The sequence below is a fragment of the Corapipo altera genome, unplaced genomic scaffold, assembly GCF_003945725.1.
Source record: "Corapipo altera isolate COAL_440 unplaced genomic scaffold, ASM394572v1 61411, whole genome shotgun sequence".
NCBI classification, from domain to species: Eukaryota; Metazoa; Chordata; class Aves; order Passeriformes; family Pipridae; genus Corapipo; species Corapipo altera.
The window spans coordinates 12,008,817-12,028,995 of record NW_020884875.1 but is presented as its reverse complement, the minus strand read 5'-3'; the positions used below and the strand labels follow the sequence as shown (position 1 = coordinate 12,028,995).

At 36.7% G+C, this 20,179-nt stretch overlaps 1 protein-coding gene across 1 annotated transcript in view; it reads left to right on the top strand.

Moving 5' to 3' along the window:
* Positions 1–19,391, top strand: part of SV2C (synaptic vesicle glycoprotein 2C) — a 115,243-nt gene extending 95,852 nt beyond the window's left edge. The window contains exons 12-13 of the mRNA XM_027634937.1: positions 378–537; positions 10,512–19,391. Coding sequence (XP_027490738.1) covers positions 378–537; positions 10,512–10,695 — 344 coding nt within the window. The 3' untranslated portion in view covers positions 10,696–19,391. The remainder of the gene's footprint in view (positions 1–377; positions 538–10,511) is intronic.
* Positions 19,392–20,179: the final 788 nt, after the last annotated feature.

The following is a 20,179-nucleotide window of genomic DNA, read 5'->3' as shown; positions in this document are numbered from 1 at the left end:
CAAGAGACTATCTCTGTATAAATACAATTCCCAGTCAGTGTTTTTACTGCTATAATATATGAACAAGCTTCATGTAATTGCAAAGATGATGAACGAAGAAGAATGGGGACCTTCCCCAAGCAGCTTGCTTTGGGAGTTCATAGAGGGTTCCAGCTTAATGCTTTATGACATATCCTAATTTTTGAGGAGTTATGTTTTGTTTTATGAGCTCGTTCAGCATTTGTCTTCCTGACTGGTCTTACCAGCAGAGAAAGTCTCTTTAGTTTTTAACTCAAATGTTTGCATCACTTATTTAGCTACACTGTGTGTATAGAAACATTAGATTATTCTTTAAAAATATCTCCTCTTCATATTTGTCTCACCTGCCTTGTACCTAGGTGGTTCCATGGTCCTTTCTGGCATCAGCTGTTTTTTCCTGTGGTTTGGGACGAGTGAATCCATGATGATAGGTATGCTGTGCCTCTACAACGGCCTCACCATCTCAGCGTGGAACTCTCTAGATGTCATTACTGTGGAGCTGTATCCTACAGACAGAAGGTATGTGCAGATACATATCCCCTAATCTCACTGACACTGTACCAGCAGAAACGGGAAATAGAAATGATCACATATGAGCTTTACTCGTGATGTTTTGGGTGGAACAAATAAATAATTTTTCTTATGAAAAACAGGTGGGGAAAATGACATTTTTTGAGATATTTGGTATGTATTTAGTATCAAGTATCACCTAATCAGAAAAATACCACAAATGTAGTTTTACATGAAAAAAGAAGGTCTAACTGCTACTCTCACTTAAAACAAAGCTAATGAGTAGTATTTCTGAAAAAGATAATGGAGTATTTCTGGGTTTCCCCTAGTTCGACTGGCTATGAAGGCAGTAATTGGTCCAAACCAGCAGTATAACTGCATTTGTCTGTTGACTATGAAATGGTGTGACTCATAAATAAAAATCACTGACTGAACCATCCTAATCTGCTAATCAGTCTGCTATGAATTTGTATGCAGGGCTGCTAGAAGTGTACATACTCAGCATTAAGTGGGCACAAAATTGTCTCAGACACTGCTTTTGACTCTTCAGGGCTTTCGGAGGAAGTTTCAGGACAATGTTCATGTCCTGAAAGCATTGCTGCTAGATGACATGGTGTTTTTTTTCTTTTCAGATACAGGGTACTTTTTAATCTTGATTTTATGTCACTTAATGGACCAAAGGAAGAACTGTTGAGTCATATTCTGTTGCATGAGAATATAAAAATGTAAAAGCTGCATTATCTTGAATAGACTGGGATATTTCTCCTCTCTCAACTCCCTTGAAAAAATTTAATGGAAAATTGCCCAGATTCCTGTCAAGGGACAGTCTGTCCTTTCTCCTGTTGCAGTGCTGCTTGTTATGTCACTTATTGGAAGTTTCCAATGTAGTGAAAAATACTTCTATTTTATAAATGTGTGATGCCTTGCTGGCAAGTGTAAATTTTTGGAAAGAGGTGCAACTGGCTTTAGTATTGTCTGTCAGGAGAGGAAAAGTGTAGACTGGCTTCTCTGTTTTCTTTTCATTGGCATTTTAAAAATACATACTTCTTCAAACAAGAAATTGATGTCCACAGTTGTGATTATGTCGATTAGCAATTCTGTGCTACTTATGAATTCCAAGCACTAAGTTTCAGTATTAAGTGCTAATTTTTATTACACCTCAGAAAATTTTTCTTCTAGCAAGATTTATTTCATCATCCGAAATCTATGACATAATTCCAATAAATATCCTATAGAAATAGGTGTCTTTTTGGTATTCCTGAATGTAGCGACCACATATATTTTCTTAAAATGAGATCAAGAAAAATAATTGGAAAAGCTACTGGTGTTAATGGAAGGAAGAAATTCATCATTACTAGGAATGATAAAAAGAGTGCAATTGATATCTATCTCTCTCTATATATCTGTACAGATGTTAAGGCATCTGTATTTGTAGCTAGTGCTTGTTTTTAATAGTTTCTGCTAGCTTTGGGATTGTAGCAAGTTCTTACCCATTTTTTGCTTTTTAAAAACCTTGTGTATCCAGGAATAACTGCCTGGAATTCTCCCTCAGAAACTTACTTAAAGCTGAGTTGTTGAGTCTTTTTGGCAACAGGTCAGAGAGAAAACTTATCTCCTTGTATTATCAATACAAAAAGGCCAATAGGCCAAATCTACCTGTGCCAGGAAAGACCTAATTGACATGTACTGTAGAATTGAATTTTTTCCAAAATTTCCGAAAGTGATGGAACCATGACTACTAGTTTTTGCCAGCTGGGTTATAAGTAAACAACCAGTTCTAGACGGATTTTTTTAGACCAGAGCAAAGCTACTTCAGGTTTTGTACAACAGTTTGAAAATCAATGCCTTCAGGGACTCAAATAACTTGCTTGCTAGAATTTTTTCTCTGGTATTTTTTTTATCCAGACCAGCACTGCCCGCCTCTGGTGGTCCTGTCCTTCCTTCTCAGACTCCTCTAATCTCCACAGCTGGGCAAAGCTTGCCAGAGTTTGATGGGAATTTCCAGCTTCTGGAAGTAACTATAGGGCTCAGCAGCCTTTCCAGACATATATAATGCACAAAGCTGCCTGATCTGTTTTTGCATATGAAGTCCTTCATACTTAAGATTATGTCCTCTTTCACTACAAAGCCACATTCAGACTGAATCTGGTCCCGAAACTAGCTTTCAGTTTCCCCTGTAAAAGCAATCTAGGCACAAAATCTTTGCTCGTTCTCCCACTGGTTTACATTTTTTTCTTACTCCCAGTTAGTGAAATGACCACAAACAAGCAGCAAAGGGCAGCTGGAGGTTGGGCTGGAAGCAAAGTGGGTGGAAAGAGGCCAGTTCAGGCTACTGTGCAGAAGAGACCAGGCTGGGTAGCCCCTTCTTTTCCTCCTGAGTGACTCCTCTTGGATACCAGCCAGTTGCTGAATTGCTGGGGCTTTGCTGGTGTTGTGCAGTGTAATACAAGAGGTGTTTCATAAATCGTACTCTAGGTTATTTAGGGATCATACTGGATTTCTGCCAGGTATAAGTGTGGTGAGTACTTTGACAATGTATAGTCTGTGTGATACAGGGCACATATTTTAGTTTCTTCCTCATTAACTACCTGCAAGCAGAGTTAAGTTAGCTTCAAAATCTTAACAGGTTGGGTCTCTGTATGAATTCACACTCATCTTCATATTTATATTTTAGATCACTAATGCGTGGAACTGTAGTAATCATGTAGTGTATTCTACTTTCTTGAGTAGTTTCATACTTCATGCCAGTATAGCTTAGTTTGTCCCTTCGTGTTCTTCGTAAAATCTTGATTGGTTTGTACAAGTGCTAACATAAGAGTTGTTAGAGGCTATATGGATTTCAAATGGTTGTTGGGTAGATGACAAAGTTGTTATAAAATGGGAAATTATGTTACTAATGCTAGTCAAAGGTAGGTTTCTGTATTCCAGATGGCACACATGGAACAATGAATAATGACTGACAATATAATACTATTTTTTAAACCTTTCAATACACAATTTTTAAAGAATACTCATGATGACTAAGTATAAACTAGCTGATTTCCAGTAAGAAAGTAAATTAACCCAGCTCGACAACGTAAGGGCTTGTATTTTGTCTCATCTTTTGTCTTGTCTTTTACCTTATCTTCTTTAAGGGCTCTGCTGTTCTGGACTAGGTAGCAGGTTCTGAAGTCTTTGGTCAGTCATAAAGGCCTCTTAAAAACCAAACCAAACTATTCTGCAGACTTGGAAGCACTGCTCTGAAGCAGCAGTGTTCACAATATCTTGTGAACATTTTTGGGTGCTCCCAAAATGCTTTCTTAATTTTTTTAATAAACTTCCCATATTTTCCAAATACTGTTTTGAAAGCAGATGATGTAGAAATTGAGGCATCAAGGAAAATGTTATTGTTAAAAGTGACTTTAGTACTGTGCATAAGCGAGAGGAAAACTATAGATTGGGGTGTGTGGTACGAACAATTCCAGTCACTGAGCATTTTAGAAGAGGGAATGGGTGAAAAGTCTAACTTCCACTACAGGATACAAGTGCCTAGCACTTTGGTGACATAAACCTGAAGGTGCTAAGCTGAGCACCCAGAAAATGTAAAATACGTGCTTATGACAATTTAGTTAGCTTTAAGTGACTTGCATCATATGTGAATTCTGTGGCAGGAGTAGGGATTTTACCCTTTCTCCTGACGGCACTCAATTACCTTAACCATGAAACTGCTTTCTCATGTTGCAGTCCCCAACCTTATTCAGAGAGCACCTTCCAACTTCTGCAGCAGATGAGGAAAACCAAATTTCCTTTACTACCTTTATATTTTACCCTCAAACTCTCTTTGTTCTCTGCATTGGCAGAGTGATGTGGAAAAAAATATTGTGTGGTGAAGTAATTAGGGCTTGCGTTGTAATGTGTGTGCCTAAGGGGCCTGCAATAACATTGCACAGTTTCCTAGCTCTGCCTGTAATATAAATATGAATGGAAGAGAGTTAAAGTTCTCAGAAGAAGGAACATTAAGATATTTTTATGACTTCAAAATGCAATTGTTGCTTTCACATAAACGATATGTATCTTCTGGTGAACTAACTTGGGAAACACCAACTGTATAAACCAGGATTCTCATTAGAGAGTTCATACAAGAAATAACCAAAACCTAAATAGAAAGTGGAATAGTAATAGATCATCTCCCACAGAGTAAATCAAGGTCAGATTGCATCAGATAACCATCAATTCATCATTTTACTACAGCTGCCAGACATCTGGGTTTGAATCTTGTCCAGGAACATTTAGAAGTCAAGGTGTGCTATAAAATGAAGTCATCCTGTTTTGCCTTTTTTTACTACCTCTGAAAAAAGTTTACAAGTGTTTGTTATAATTAAGAAATAAGTCTCCTCTCTTCAGTTCATTATATTTAATTTTTTCACTTCTTGATACCTGAGGATCTATTCCCAGAATAATAAATATTATTCAGAGGGTCCAATTTTGTATTGTTGTGGCTGTCAGAAGAGTCATAACAGCAGTCATCAACTTACAGTAGATTTCCTGACAGCTATTTTCTACTGCCATCCTGTGGATGTAGTTCAACTGCATTTTGCTGAAATTTCATGATAATGCTTTTAAGGCATGGCATGCCAAAACTACACAATGCTCAGGCAGTAGTCCAAGGCAGGAGGGCAAATTCCACAGTATTACTTGTACACTAACCACTATAAGCTACAATAAGTATTTTTGTACTCTTTTTTTTAAAGAATATGAAATATCTGGAAATATATAGAAGCTTGTCCACAGAACATTCTGAAACTCTTTTTAATACTTTACATATTATCAACTCTAACAAAAGTGATATTCACATGTTTTCTTGTAACTTGTTGGATAGGTTCAGCATTAGCTCTGGCAAGAAAGTTAATGGATGTGTTTGCTACACATTCAGTAGCGCTCTACTGCAGGACAGTGAAGTTTTTGGTAGTCTATTAGCAATGGAAAAGTGGATCTGAACTGTTTTATGTAGAAATATAAGCACCTGGTCTAAGAAGCAATCAGGAAACAAGCTCTTTTAATCTAAAGTCTTGGATAATCCCTCTATTTTTAATTGTTTGGACTCTTGCTGTTTTTGTGTGGGGCTTGGGTGAAAGGAAGCTAAGCATTTTTCTTTGTCACAGCTTTCTCAGTGGCAAAAGTAAAATACACTGGGGAAAATTCCTTTTCAGTAACATCCAGCTTTCTTTCAGCTCTGACGTTTTTATAAAAGACTTCTACATTTTTCTCCTACCAATACTAAAATCTGTACCTGTTTTTTTGTTTTGTTTTGTTTGTTTGTTTTTGTTTTGTTTGTTTTGTTTGTTTGTTTTTGTTTTTAAGACAATCTCAAATTGATTCACTAGCACTTTCTTCTTTATGTTCCTGAAGGGTTTAAGGGCATTCTCTTGCTGGACAAGGGATTCTTGCCATGGTTCTCCCTTGAATAGTAATAATGACTACTCATGGAGTCAAAATGACATTTTTGTGTAAGTGTTTACCCAGTAACTGATCAACAGAAAGAAAATTGGTGTATGTACAAATAGCCCTACGCTCTTGGAATTTTTCATTTAATTGGTCCATGATGCTGAGATGACACATCACATATCTTTGATCATTTGCAGACACTCTAACACTTTCATGAAACATTGTAGCGGAGACTGTACTAATGCTGCAAGAGACGACTATGGCCATACATGTGTGTGATATTACAGCATGTTTATTTTCTGGCTATTTTTACTCCACTGGATTGAGTAGAACAATTATAGAGGCATAAATTAATAAAGATTTAAACCGATTTGAATCATGAATGCTGTTCTAAGAAAGATGTTTAAAGAACCAAGGAGCTTGAATTTGCTATCCCTAGAACTCAATAACTGCTTGAACACTTCATTCTGACTACAAGTACACAACAAGTTCACACTCAAACACATATTAAACATATTAACATATTAAAATTGAAGAGTATGAAGGTTGAACAGTGATAGTGCTTTTCAGGTACAGGTTGTAACAACTTTTATTTAAGCCTGTAAAAATCTTATTGTTCATGCCAATAATGTGCTTATTTTAGGCAAAAGGACATGCCTGAAATATGCCTAAAGATTAAAATATTGAACTTCTGCTGGTTTCATTTTGTATCATCAGGACAGCCAAGAGCAATAAAAATGGGTTTATTTTGACTTACTTATATTTGTTTATAGTTTGATAGCACTAATGGGACTAGACTGATAATGACCCCTTCCAATTGGCACAATTCTATAAGTCCATTTCACAAACAGAAGTGGTTTTTTAGCTCCAAAAAATTACCTTAATTTTGCTGACACAAAAGGTATGAGCAAATATTATACAAAATTACTTTAAGCTTTAATAAGGTAATCTTGGGTATATAATCCATAATAGATTTAAAGCACAGGGGCATCTGTAGAGCCCAGCACATGAAAAAATATAGTTCAAATTGCTCAGAAAATTATATTCAGACCCCTGTTATAACTAGTTGCTGTAAGCAGCTAACATCTGTGAAACAGCTTACCTTTGTAAGGTAGTATAAAAAACCACTAAATATAAGTAAAGCATCCCCATATGTTTTGTGCTATTGCTTTTCCAAAGATTTCCTGCCTGTATCTATCCAAATTTGCTTTAGCTGGATCTATATATTCTTTGGGGAGTTCTGGTATCTGTCTGAATATACTGAGGCTGCTGACAACCAGGTGTCTAATTTCTCTATGTGATCACGGTTAGGGTTTTTTTCCTGTTACCATTATTTGGGGGCAAGTTTGATTTTACATCAGCACTGGCAACTGAAGAAGTCATATTTACATGTGTAGACACAAATCACAACCAGTCACCACCATAAGTTTTGAAATACTTTCTGTACATAAATGAATCTGAAATTAGAACCATTCTGACTCTTTTCTTCTTCTTTCCCTGGCTTCTTCAGAATAGCTGAAATCTGTTGGTATCCTATCACATAAACTTGGTTTTCCAGTCCAGTTGTGTTCTCTTTAACCTCTTTCTACCTGCTTGTGATACAGTCTTCATGATCCTCCTTCCCACCTGCATCCTCTGTGCAACCCTTCAGAACGACCTCAACAGATTGGAGAGATGGGCAGAAGAACAGGCTGAAATTCAACAGAACCAAATGTAGGGTCCCACACCTGGGAAGAATAACCTCCTGTAGGTGCAACCTGCTGGACTAGGATGACCCTGCATAAGCAGGGAGGTTGAACCCGATGACCCACTGTGATCCCTTTCAGCCTTATTCCGTCTGTGAGCCCTATAAGATGTGTCAGTCTGGAGTTCCTTCCCCCTTGGTAGCTACCCACCATCCTGCATCAGCTTCCTCCAGATATTCTGGGCTTTATCTGCCCTTGTAGTGCAAATGTTTCTGCACCAGAGTTTTGATTGTTTTCTCATAGGTTTTGGAAGATTATTCCGGTAGGGTGGCTCTTCGCTGCTTCCTTCAATGTATCTCACGCTCCTCCTTCAGACCAGTTCCTCAAAGGGCGTGCATAAAATGGGCAAGTTTTAACTTGCTCATTCCTCCTCTGAGGAAGATATTTGCAAGAAGGTACTGCAAGTGTTTCTCTATCAGAAATCTTCACAAGCAGCCCTTCCAAAATTCCCTCATCTGCTGCTCTCTCTGGCAGCCCTCAGGGGTCTGGACTGTTGGGGGGCAGAACATGTCATTTTCAAAATTATTATCCACAAGATGGGCATGTTTAGCTTTTATTAGCACTAGGTATTCTGTAAAAGTACTGCAGGTTCAATCAAATTGAAAAGTGAGGGCTTTGAACATTCAGGAGGCATATCTGAGTCTCTTCTGTTTGGTTTTTTTCCAAAGTTTTCTGAGTTGTTTCTGCTCTGCCATTGCAGTGACCCGTCTCTTCTTCCTTAGATATCATCAACACTTACTGTCATGCAACATCTGGATGGATACCATGTGTTACACAATGAGGAATGCTGCTTATTTCAGAAAAATTAGTAATTTCTTTGCTAAATATGAGGTATTTTAGAGAGATTAACATAGTGATGTGGATTGCAAGAAACATATTGCCAAACTAATAATAAATATATTAGGATTATAATCACTCAGTAAAAAATCGTAACTTGTGTTTTGTCCCAGATTTGGAAAAGGCATATAATACACAGAGCTTACACTGGAACATCTGATTTTACTTTCATAAGGTTTTAGGCAAGTGGGGTGACTTTGGTCTGCGACATACTGGAAAAAAAAAAAAACCAAACATTTTGAAGGTATATTAATTAGTCTGTTCCATGTCTTAATTCTGTTCTGCAGACATCCTTATAACTGATTTAAGAATTTAACAATAGAAGTACCATAATTGCAAATTTGACCCTGTGGGTTAACTAGAGCTATGTTTCTTAGAACAACTAGAGTGATTTAGAAATATACCGGAAGGATCTAGACCTACCCACATCATTCTTTTGATGCAGGATCCTCAAATATACCAAATATTCTGAAGCACAGTATTCCAGACAGGGCATGGTTAGCACTGAGAACCCCTCTACCGTGGTCAACTGTACTAGAGAGAAGCTTTTACCTCTCTTCTATTATTTGGCTTGGAAGTAGGACACCAAAGGGCCTAACTGATCAACACTATTGAGATCTGGATTTGCCAAAGAGCAGAGGAGATGAACTCTGACACTCTGGGCTGTGGCCATGTCCATGAGTTTATTGAGACAGAGGATCTCTTCTCCCTTCTTATCATAGTTTTCTGTTTTCAAAATGAAAAAACAGTTCTGTGAAGAGCACTGAGAGATAATGTCCTTGCTCTCAGCTGGGATCAAGTCTGCTTACTTCAGATTGATTCTCTGGGCTGCTCTTCAGGAGCTCCAGTAGAAGTTTTTCAAGCTTCCTAGAAATTCAGTGTACCTCTGAGCATAAGACTTCTTCCCTTCCCTCACATGTACCTCAATAGAATCTTTTTAGTCAGTCAGACCACTACCATTTCTGTTAATACCTTCAGTTTAGACTAGGGCCTTTTAATCACAGTACAAGAAAGAAACATTTTTTTCTGAAAATTAAAACATCTGTCTTCCTCATTTTAATTATTTTTTTCCACAGCAAACACAGTGTGAGCTCTACACAGTCCTTCTCTCTTTCATTTCTAAGAGATTTGAGAAGTGTTAGAGATTCTACTATCATACAGATATTTTTGTTAGGACACTTTTGGAAGAGGAAGTTTATTCCTGCATCTATGAATCATATAGTCATGTCAAAACACAATTTATGAAAATGATAGCAGTTTGCACAATACACCCGTGCATGGTCCACCAAACAATTAGAACACTTTATTTCATACTACTATAATCACACCACTGCAATGCAAGAGCCCACCTGAATTGCTTGTGTCATACTTCGTGTTGGCAATCTATTTCCTTTCCCTTTCCTCAGAGTTTCTCAGATACCTCTTTTGCAGCAAACAGGTTTTTATATGCCCTATCTTCTTTACCTCTAAGAGGTAAACATCCATTACTATTGGAGGTCTCATTAGCCCTTTGAAAAAGCATTGATTTAACATGCGTACTGTCTGCAAGAAATTAATTTTAATTTTTTGTTTTTATTAAAGGTGATCATCCTTTAATTCTGATGACTTCTTTCCCAGATCCCCAAGCAGTTCTCTTTTGAGAGCTGCTTGACACGTCCATTCTCTCCTAATCCAGCCTTTTAACTCTTACTGAATTTCCATTTGCAAGTCCCATGTTCTACTCTAGAGCTGCAAACTCACCCATTCTGTCATTAGTTTCACATTTTGGTCCCTGAGGCAGCAAAATGAGTTTGCCTCAACCAAGTACTGTAGCAGCTGAGCTTTGATTTCACATTATAAATACAAGCACAAAATCATTATTGGCATAGGCTGTGTGTAAGATATTGGGGCTGTACTGATTTATTCCCACTGAGGATTTGTCTCAAAGGCTTTACTCTTTCACCCATTTCTAAAATTTTCTTCTGTTTTCTCTTCTAGGGCAACAGGCTTTGGCTTTTTGAATGCACTATGCAAAGCTGCAGCTGTACTTGGAAACCTAATATTTGGTTCCCTTGTTGGTATCACCAAAGCAATCCCTATTCTCCTTGCTTCTACTGTTCTGGTATGTGGAGGTCTGGTAGGACTTCGGCTTCCTGATACAAGAACACAGGTGTTGATGTAAATGGCAAAAATGGGAAAAACATTTGCTATTTATTTCCTTCTTTGTACAAATGTCAACTCTCCTGACCAATGGTGCAAAGGCTTCAGATTCTCAACACAGAGTACAGTGCTCAAATGTCAGAAATCAAACTCAAAAGATTTTGAGTAGCAGAGATTTAGAAACCTATGTATGAAAATTTAAATTTCACTTTTGTTTGCTTGCATACATTAATGTTCAAAACCATTTAACTTCAAACTGCAAAGCTACCTCTTAAAACAGTTTCGGTGTCATATCCATGAAGGTAAAAAATATACTGATTACCAGATATTTAAAATGAAAGCAGTCACATTGTTTAAAAATCACATGCTAAATTTGGTCATGGCATTGTGAGCTTTTGTAATATACAGATGTGCAAGTCAATTACTTAGCAGTATTGGTGCAGAGAATGTTAATGTATCAATGCATGCAGCATTTATCAGGAAACTCTACAGATTGCTTCAGTACTGAGAATACTGATCTTCTGCAGCTGTGCTTAGGTGGTAAAAACTTGTGGCAACAATTCTTGGTAAACATTTTTAGGCAGTTTCAATCTAAAGTAAAGATTACCAACTACACCGCATGTTGGCTGAGGAGAAGGCAACAACTACTACAGGGAATTTAAAAGTCCATATGGGTATGCAGTAAAGAGAATAACAAAATGAACATTTTCACTCTTCACTGCTGATCCTTCAGAAAAATTTTGCTTTATTCTCACTTGTGGCATCTGGAATATTTTTTCCATTTTAAAACTGTGAATTAATGCAAATGTTTTTGTTGTTTGAAGTATGAATAAAGGAAGAATCAAGCCAGTGAACTACATGGTAAGTAAGATACTTTTAGAGGTTTGTTTGCTATTTATATATATAAACAACTTCATATTTTCATAGTTTATACACTTCTTTATATAATAATTTTCTCAGCTAATTTTAAATAGTTCTAGAGATGTCTCACCATTTAATACTTCCAAGTGTCTCTCTGAAAGGCCATTAAGAAAGAAGCCATGACAAGGCTGCAGAGAGTGGTAATGTTTTTATTAGACCAAGAGCATGGATGGAGTGTAAATGGCAGTAAATCTATTCCTTCTGTGTTGTGGACTGTTACAGATTACAGTAAAGTTCCCCATCAGTCTTAATGCTATGTAAAAGGTTATGGAATCTATTTAAAATGTTAGCATTAAAAATTTAATACATATAGATTGATATAAAGTTATCAAAGAGGTAGATCTTCTAATGACAGAAACTGACCTTGCTTTCAGTAGAGCTAAGATAACTTGTAGTAGCTGATGAACTAGCTGCAGTTTCAAGTGTCAAATTACAAATTTTCTATACAACATACAGAAAAAATTATCAGTATTTTTTTCTAATTATGTTTGACAACAACTATTAGGTATGTGAATTGTTGCCAAAGACATTGGCTTTCAGATAATGTCACTGTGTCATAAGAAAGATTTTTTTCATTATTTTTTCCTTTGCTATTACATGTGAACTTAGATTTGGGTACTAGTATCTATCACTGCATTCTGTATCAGTCATTATCTTTGTCATATTAAAAGACTCAGTAAAAGACTACATAAAAAGATCGCTCAATACATTTAAAGTTCACTGTTTAACATACTGATTTTAGAAGTGACAGTTACTAACAAATGCCTGTGCTACGTATTGTAGTACAAAAAATGTTAGCCCAAGAGGTGGTTTTCTGCGATTAAATTAGAAAAGTACCAGAATTAAAAAAGCATGAGTATGAAAAACTAGGGTGCATTATTTTTGATGGTGATAATTTAAATATGTTACAGTAAGAAAAAGAATTAGAAAGTGTATTTATTTTGAAATATTAACAGTCAAGATATATGAGATGAAATATTTTATGTTTAAATCTGACTTAAACATGTCTTTTAAATTTCTAGACTATGCTAATAAAGGAGGAAGATTAATTTTTTACTAAATTCTAGGATAAGAACAAAATCCTGGTTTCATTTTTGCGTCTACAGCTTTTGTCCACTAGTCATAGCCTTAATATTATTTCAAGGCTGTTTTCTGCAATGAGTATTGTGTTTGAGCCCTATTTCTCTGTGCCATTCATTAGTAGCACATGTTCACATCCTTGTACTTACTGCCTAAGTTATTTTGAAATCTGAAGCCTCTGTACATATTTGGAGTAAACATTAAAAGCAATGGTAAAATATTGCATTATGTTTCTATGCACTGTCCTCTTGCAGTAGTATATTCTGCCCATCTCTGCGTGTAATTACCAAAAACATTCAGATACACTTCATACCACCTGACCAGCTTGGAGGAAATGGGCCATAGGAAAACAAGATTCAGCTTTTAAGGGCTGTGGTTCAAATTTAACACTCTAAAATCTCATTACATGTAAAACTATGTCGATTTCAATGCTAGTTCTTATTCTAAATCCTGACAATGTCATGAGTATGTGGTTAAGTCTGGATGAAATGTAATATAGCAATAACAGAATTAGTAAATGTTAAAAAATTCAGGATTATGGAGACCTTGTATAGTCCAGAATTAAATGAATGTTCTAAGGTAGGGGGGAAAAAAGAATAATAGTGGGTAGGAATTGGGAGAAAAAGTAAATGGAAGAGATGAACAAAGAAAAAATCCACCAACATTTCCAACGTATGAAACAAAACCTAAAGTTAGAATTTCCCTAGGTGATGAGCTAATTGGGTCAACAGATTTGAACTAGTATGCAAGCCAGGATCAAAGTTGTTTGAACAATCAATAGTTTTTGCTTGAGTGCAGGAAAGATTCATCTCACAAAGACAAAAGAAGTGACTGCAACTTCATGCTACAAATAACTTGTAGATGAGATAGGTGCAATCCACAGACTTGATCAGAAATCCTTAATTTATGGAGATCTGGACACAAATAGTACTCACATTATAAACAAAAGTAATTTGACCAATCTGTAGTGAATCTGTCTTTTTTTTGCAGCCTCACAAGCAATCTCAGGTAATAAATACTGGATGGTAGGAATGGCACTCCCTTTCTATGTCTATTCACTTATATCTGAAACAAAGAATCACTTAGTGGCCTGTTTATATCCCTTATACACCAGAGAAAATCAAACTTGATAGCATTTGTACATTACAGATATAAAACAAATGTAATCAAAACTACTTATTTATCTGCTAACTGGAAATTCCTATAAGTCTAAATTGAAGTAGGATATAGCATCTAGTGTTATCCTATAGAGATGAAAACTCATCCCAACAGCAGCAATGACAAAAAGTACAATGGCCCCTGAAAACAGAGAAGACTGACAGTATTTAGAATGCTATTAACTACGACGATCAACTATTTTGAAATTTGAAAACTGTCCATGAAAGAGACCACGTTTTCATTTTTGGCAAAGAAATTTTGTTTGAATTAGTTTTACTTCTTACAGGTTGTGTAACAGTAGAGTTTGACTTAGCAAACTCTTATTTCTTGAAAGCATCTTATCTATTATGTTTGTATGTTTTAACCAGGTTGGCAATATCCATGTTAGCACCTTGTTGCTTAGAAGCATGTGCTACATTTGGTGTGCATTGCATTGACTGCTGAGTGCAAGCTTCTACCAAGGGAACCAAGTGTAGGTGTAAATGGTGGAGTGCTGAAGAGGATTGATAATGAATGCTGTATTGGAAAACCTTCCTCCCTATGCATGATTTTAAGCAGTCCCCTTACAGAGTTGTGTACAACATGGCTTGGACACTGGTGAAAAAGGGTTAGCCTTCCTACCTGATGGCTCCTGTAGTCTACTCCTCCTTTATCATCTTGGGAAAGAGGGGCAAAGTTAAGATTGCTAGCTCAAGCTCTGCTCACTTTCTCTTCATGCCATTCCATTTTTTCCATCTCAAATTACTTTTCTTGCTAGATGACCAATCTTAATGAAAATCAAAACTCCTTCTGTTCTCACCAGCTTCTGACTTCCTAGTAACATTTGGTAAGAAGTTTTGCCACATATCTTTTGCAATTTGGCCATATCTTTTTAAAACAATAGGGAAAGCAGCCACAGAAGTCCTTCTGTGAATACTATCCTTTTAAGGCAGACAGATCCCACGTTTCCCTACATATCCAGAAGGCTGACCTAATACAAGGAGAGGTATCCTCTCAGAATGGCCCCTGTTGGGGTCCTGCTGTGGGTACAGATATGGGGGAATCTTATTGTCTGTGCACCTAGCTCAGCCCCATTTGGAGGAAATAATATTCTGTATCCTTTTTTTCTTTTCCTACCACTATGGAGCCTTGTCTTCATGTGATTACTCCTGAGACACAACCGGTGATTCCAATTCTCAGCAATGTAATATAGTCCTCAGCCCCTCATATGGGCAGCCTCTGTGTGCTGGGCTTTAGCTCTCTTCCCTATTGTGAGTGTTAAATTAATCCTTATTAGTCAGAGAAAGATGTTTACATCCAGTCACACCTCTTTACCTAAACAAGATGATATCATGCTAATACAATGAACAAGCCATGTTTCCTGTTTAATAACCTGGAAATGCAATTGAAATTTCAATCGCGATGTTAAAAATGAATCCTTGCACTCAGGGGGTCAAAGACACAAGAAGTGAAAACAGAAATGCTCCACTTCCTCTGGTGTTTTGAAAGAAAACACATGTTCAGTAAGCATATTGCTGAAGAAAACATGTCTGAGAAACTGCTTTTCCTCTATATTTCCTGCTTTCTTGTTCATTAAACTTACTGCAAAATATTAGGTATTTGCCTGCATTAGTACTTTCCAATGCTGCTAGTCCAGGAAATGCAGTATGAAAATACAGACTTTTGCCTGTAGTTTTAAGGCAAGCCAGGGATCGGGCAGTCATGTGGAATTAGAAAAGACATGTTAGCCAGAAAATCTGAAACTCAGTTCAAAACTTGAATTAAATAAAATGCATCAGTTTATAATGCTCCTTGCAGATCTCCCTTACCTTCACTTAAACTCACACAGTCTACAATCAGACCATGTGCTGAAGTCAGCCTCATTTGCTTTCTTCTAATGTCAGTAATTTTAACCAAGTGTTGCAAAATATTTTCGGATACACTATCATCATCTGCATTTTTTTTTTTTTTTTTTTGTAGTGGTAAATTCACTACTTCTTCCTGTAAAGGAAGGATCCTTCAACATTTAGTCCTATTCTAGATGTATAAGATTACTACATAGAACTCCATCCACATTCAGGACTTTGATGCAGTGACTTAGCATGTCAAAAACAGGAAAAAGACAAATTGGGCCTGATTGATTTACTTTTCTTATTTAATAATATGTTGAATTATCTACAAAGATGCTAGCCTGTAATACATAACTCTGCTTTCTAGTTTGAGTACATCCCGTGCAACTAAAAATGAATAAAGCAGTAATTTTTGGCAGTCTTTTCCCACAAGATACATACAGTCTACATTTACTAGGACCAAAATGCTTAGGGAAAAATACAGTGCAATTGCTTTATGGGGTAAACATTCTAACTTGCTTGACAAAGATCTAGAACATGTTGCTCACTTCTGACTAGTACAAAGTTCAATAACCAAAGATTTGAGAATACTTAACAGCAAAAATATATGGATGACAATGACCTGACACAAAAGTATTGTTCTTTCCACCCAGGCTATTCATGAATGCACCTTTTAATGCCATGTAACCAAGAAGATTTGTAGAGACCTTGCCCCCACTCTGGCCATCAACACATCTGAGTTGTAACCAGACACATCAGTCCACAAGTGAGAGAGAAAGTGAGAGAGAAAGAGAGCTGGCAGGCTGGCCTTCAGCACTCTCTTCACAGCAAGCCACCTAAGTTCATTTTGCTTGGATCCCAAGGATCTGCTTTTTTGCTTAGCTTCCTACTTTCTAATTTTGGCATTCGGTTTTCACCAGTAGTCCTGACCAAACAATCTGAAACCAATTGCTGCTAAAGGACAGCACTCATAACTCACTGCAAGCACAGTACTCTGCAGGAGTCCAATGTCTTATATGTTGTTCCAGTTTCATTTGTTGTCTAGAGCTAGAGTTGTCAGCTAGCATTTCTGTCTTACAATACTGCATGTATTCTTACCTATAAGACGTATCTTATATCCTCTTGATGTCTGCCTTGTAAATATATACTTGTCCCCTCACTGACTATGTGATAAAAGTAATTTGCGAATCTTACATAGGTTTGTCTTACCCAGTTAAAAGATGATCCTTCAAAAGAAGAAGATCAGGAAAAATAATGAAATGGAATCAAATTAAATGCAAACCATGAAAAGAAAGAAATCAAGATGTAGCCTTCAATTACTTTTATTTTCTCAGATGTTTTCTTTAAATCCTAGCCTACAGCTATATAATATTGGATATTTTAAAGAAGTATTACACAGTTAGAGGTGAATACATATACAGATACACATGTGGGTAAGTATACACACATACGTACACAGTCACCTCTCTATAACACAGGTGGATGTAAGACTTAAAACCATGTTCTCATCTCATTCTGTATGACAGATTTACTTTCTGCATTGTGCATTATGTTTTGAACAAAAATAACATTGTCCTCCATTCCTTGTGCAGAAACCTTTACTTAATCTTGCAAAATTGTTGGGATGCCAAGATTCATCTCAACTGGCCATTAGCTTTCAGACATTGGAAGAGAATTCCTGAGATGGTCTGAAAAATGAGCTTTGACTTAGCTGTTGCCTTCCCCTACCTGCCCAGCCCATCCTACTGCCCCGCCACACTGTGCCAAACAGCAAAACAGCATGCAAAGGCACTGGTTGTATTCCAGTGACTAGGAGACACAGTGCTCTCAGATACATAAACTCCTAAAAGCTATGACTTCTGTCTTATTTAACCGAAAGGCCTTCAAAATGGTCCATGGGGATATCAACATGCTAACTTCTGAGTAATGTATGAGAAAATGTCTGTGATTTCCTGTATTGTATGTTTTTCATTGTTTCTGCATACGTAGTTGCAGTCGTTCTAGTGATGTGGTTAAAAAATTATTTGCTGCTGTTCTTATCAGCAATCTTTGACCAGCCTGAAACAGAGCCATTGCCAGGGTGTCTTTCAGTTAATGATTAACACCCATGAAGATCTTCTACAGTAATTAGTGCCATATAAAGTCATGGTGGCTACAATTCAAGCACATTCATTGTGAAAATATCAGCACATGCACACAGACCAGTGATGGTGGAAAGAGCTCTTTCAAAAGCTCTGGCATCTGCTACGTTGCTTCTTCCCTCTTTGCAGGATGCTCACTGTTTACAGTGTGCTTCCTTTGGTAGGGGACGTGCACTCACGTTACAGAAGTAAGAAAGCAGAAGACAGGGTGTATCCCTTCTAAAGGAAGGAATGTATATTTGCTACAGAAAGGCCAACTCTATAATAAGATTAAAAACAAACAACCAAGCAGCTTGCTATTCTTTTTTATTCCCATTTGTTATGTAAGTTGATAAGCTGAATACCAGTCTATACCAAACCTTTGGGAGGAGACTAAGAAAGGCTACCAATGCTTATGTCATAGTACTTTTCAGAAAGTAGGAGTTTACAAGGAGAAAATATATACTCAGTGTATGAGGCCATAGCATATAGATTTTAATTGTGATCATGAGCTAACAGTTTTAAGTAGAAAATTGTTATTCACATCTATAATAGCAGTAGATAATATTACCTTCTCTGTGGCAATGACAATTAACTAGTATCACATACTTGGCCTCAAATATGTACAATATACATAATTAGGTATTTTTTTGAGTAGGCAGTTTCCACTGCAGTGTAATGTCATATATGCAGAAGTTGGGTATCAAGGATGAGGTACAGAAAGGTGAGTTTTTTGCCTTCACTGCATTTTACTGGCATTGTTAGGTTACTGATTTTGTTTGTTAGTGTTTTCTAATGCTAAGCAATAGGAGAAAAACATGTATTCTTTCCTAGTTTTTTTGTGGTTATTTTCTGTTTGCAGTTTCCCCTTCTAAACTTCCACTCAAATTTCCGACTGCTCTGAGTCAACTGGCAACACAATTTTTCAGTCTTCAGTATACAAACACACAGGTATTAGTGTGCACATGTTGTCAAGAAAATGATAACCATTTCTGACAGTCTCCATTTCTCGGTGCAAGGGAACATGTACATATTGTATATACGGGTAACAAGCTACTTTGAAGTTGAATTGTCATTTATACAGGGGAATTCAACTTCAGATCTGCTAATCTGCAGGAAGATCTTGGCAATGGTCCTGACCTCGCTCCTTCTTTCTTTGTTTCCTTTACTGCTCTGTGTGATCTCCTGTAAAGCAAGTTACAGTCATCACTATTGTATATATGTGTTTGCATGTGTGTGCCTTGATAAATTCTCTCTTTCAGAGTTCTGAATTTTTCATTTCAAGTCCAGCTGGTACAATTGTGAACTCATCTTTCCAGTATCCTCCTCTTTGTCAGATTGCCAGCTTCCAAAATGTTTGACCAAGTGTTTTTAATTAAGTCCCCTGAGGAAAGCTGTCTGTATATTTGTGAAAGGGCATGCTCTGTGTAGGATGACTGTGTACAGTATAAATCTATAAAATGTGGAAGTATTTATAAATTTATCTGCAAAATATTTATCATCTGTGTAACAAATGCAAAGTTATTTAGTGTACATCAGATTAATAAATGGGGATGATTTTTGGCTCTGCTATATTAAAATAAAGATTTGTTCTCTGCAACGAACACATACCAGGTGTGATGATAGCCAGAACATTGTTCTTCTCTATCCACAAAATACTATGCTACCCACCATACAAAACTCCAGTTGTTTTTCCTTGTAGCAGAGATTGAATATGCAGTAAAACTAAACATGGACCAAGTTAATAAAATAAAATGAATTTACATGAGTGTTAAAAAAAAAGATAGAGTAAGAGTTACTATAGTTGCAAGAGGCAGAGCTCTTTTGTTAACCATCTGGGATGCATATTTTCATGGTACATAACTACATAAAATGGGCACATGGCCTTTCGCTACATAACTGTACTGCAGGAGTACATTATCACCCAAAGGGTCTAGTCTAACTCTACATGAAAAGCATCCTGCTGCAAAGTATCATCATCCATGCATCTGAAAGGCCAATGGGAATGTATACAAAAAACTGTGGTTCCATAAGAACTTAGTATTCACAGAAGAAAAACCCCAAACAAACCAGCCAACCAAACAAAAACCCACCACACACACAACCAATAAACAACACAGAAACTCCCAATCTGAAGCAGTACAGCAACAATATTAAGTTCATTGCATTTGTGTAGTAGGGATTTCTAAAAAGTGTCAACAGATCAAATGTGGTAGCTTTAAAGTAACAAAAAAATGTTGAGGTATTTATATTCTGACATTTCCATGGCTGGATCAGAAATACATTTCCAAATATAGGTTATTCCAAACAGATGATGGACTAAACAAAGCACATGAGCCCCTTTAGCTGTGTCACCAACAGGGAAAAGTTAAGCTACATGTGAATTGAAGTGTTTTTT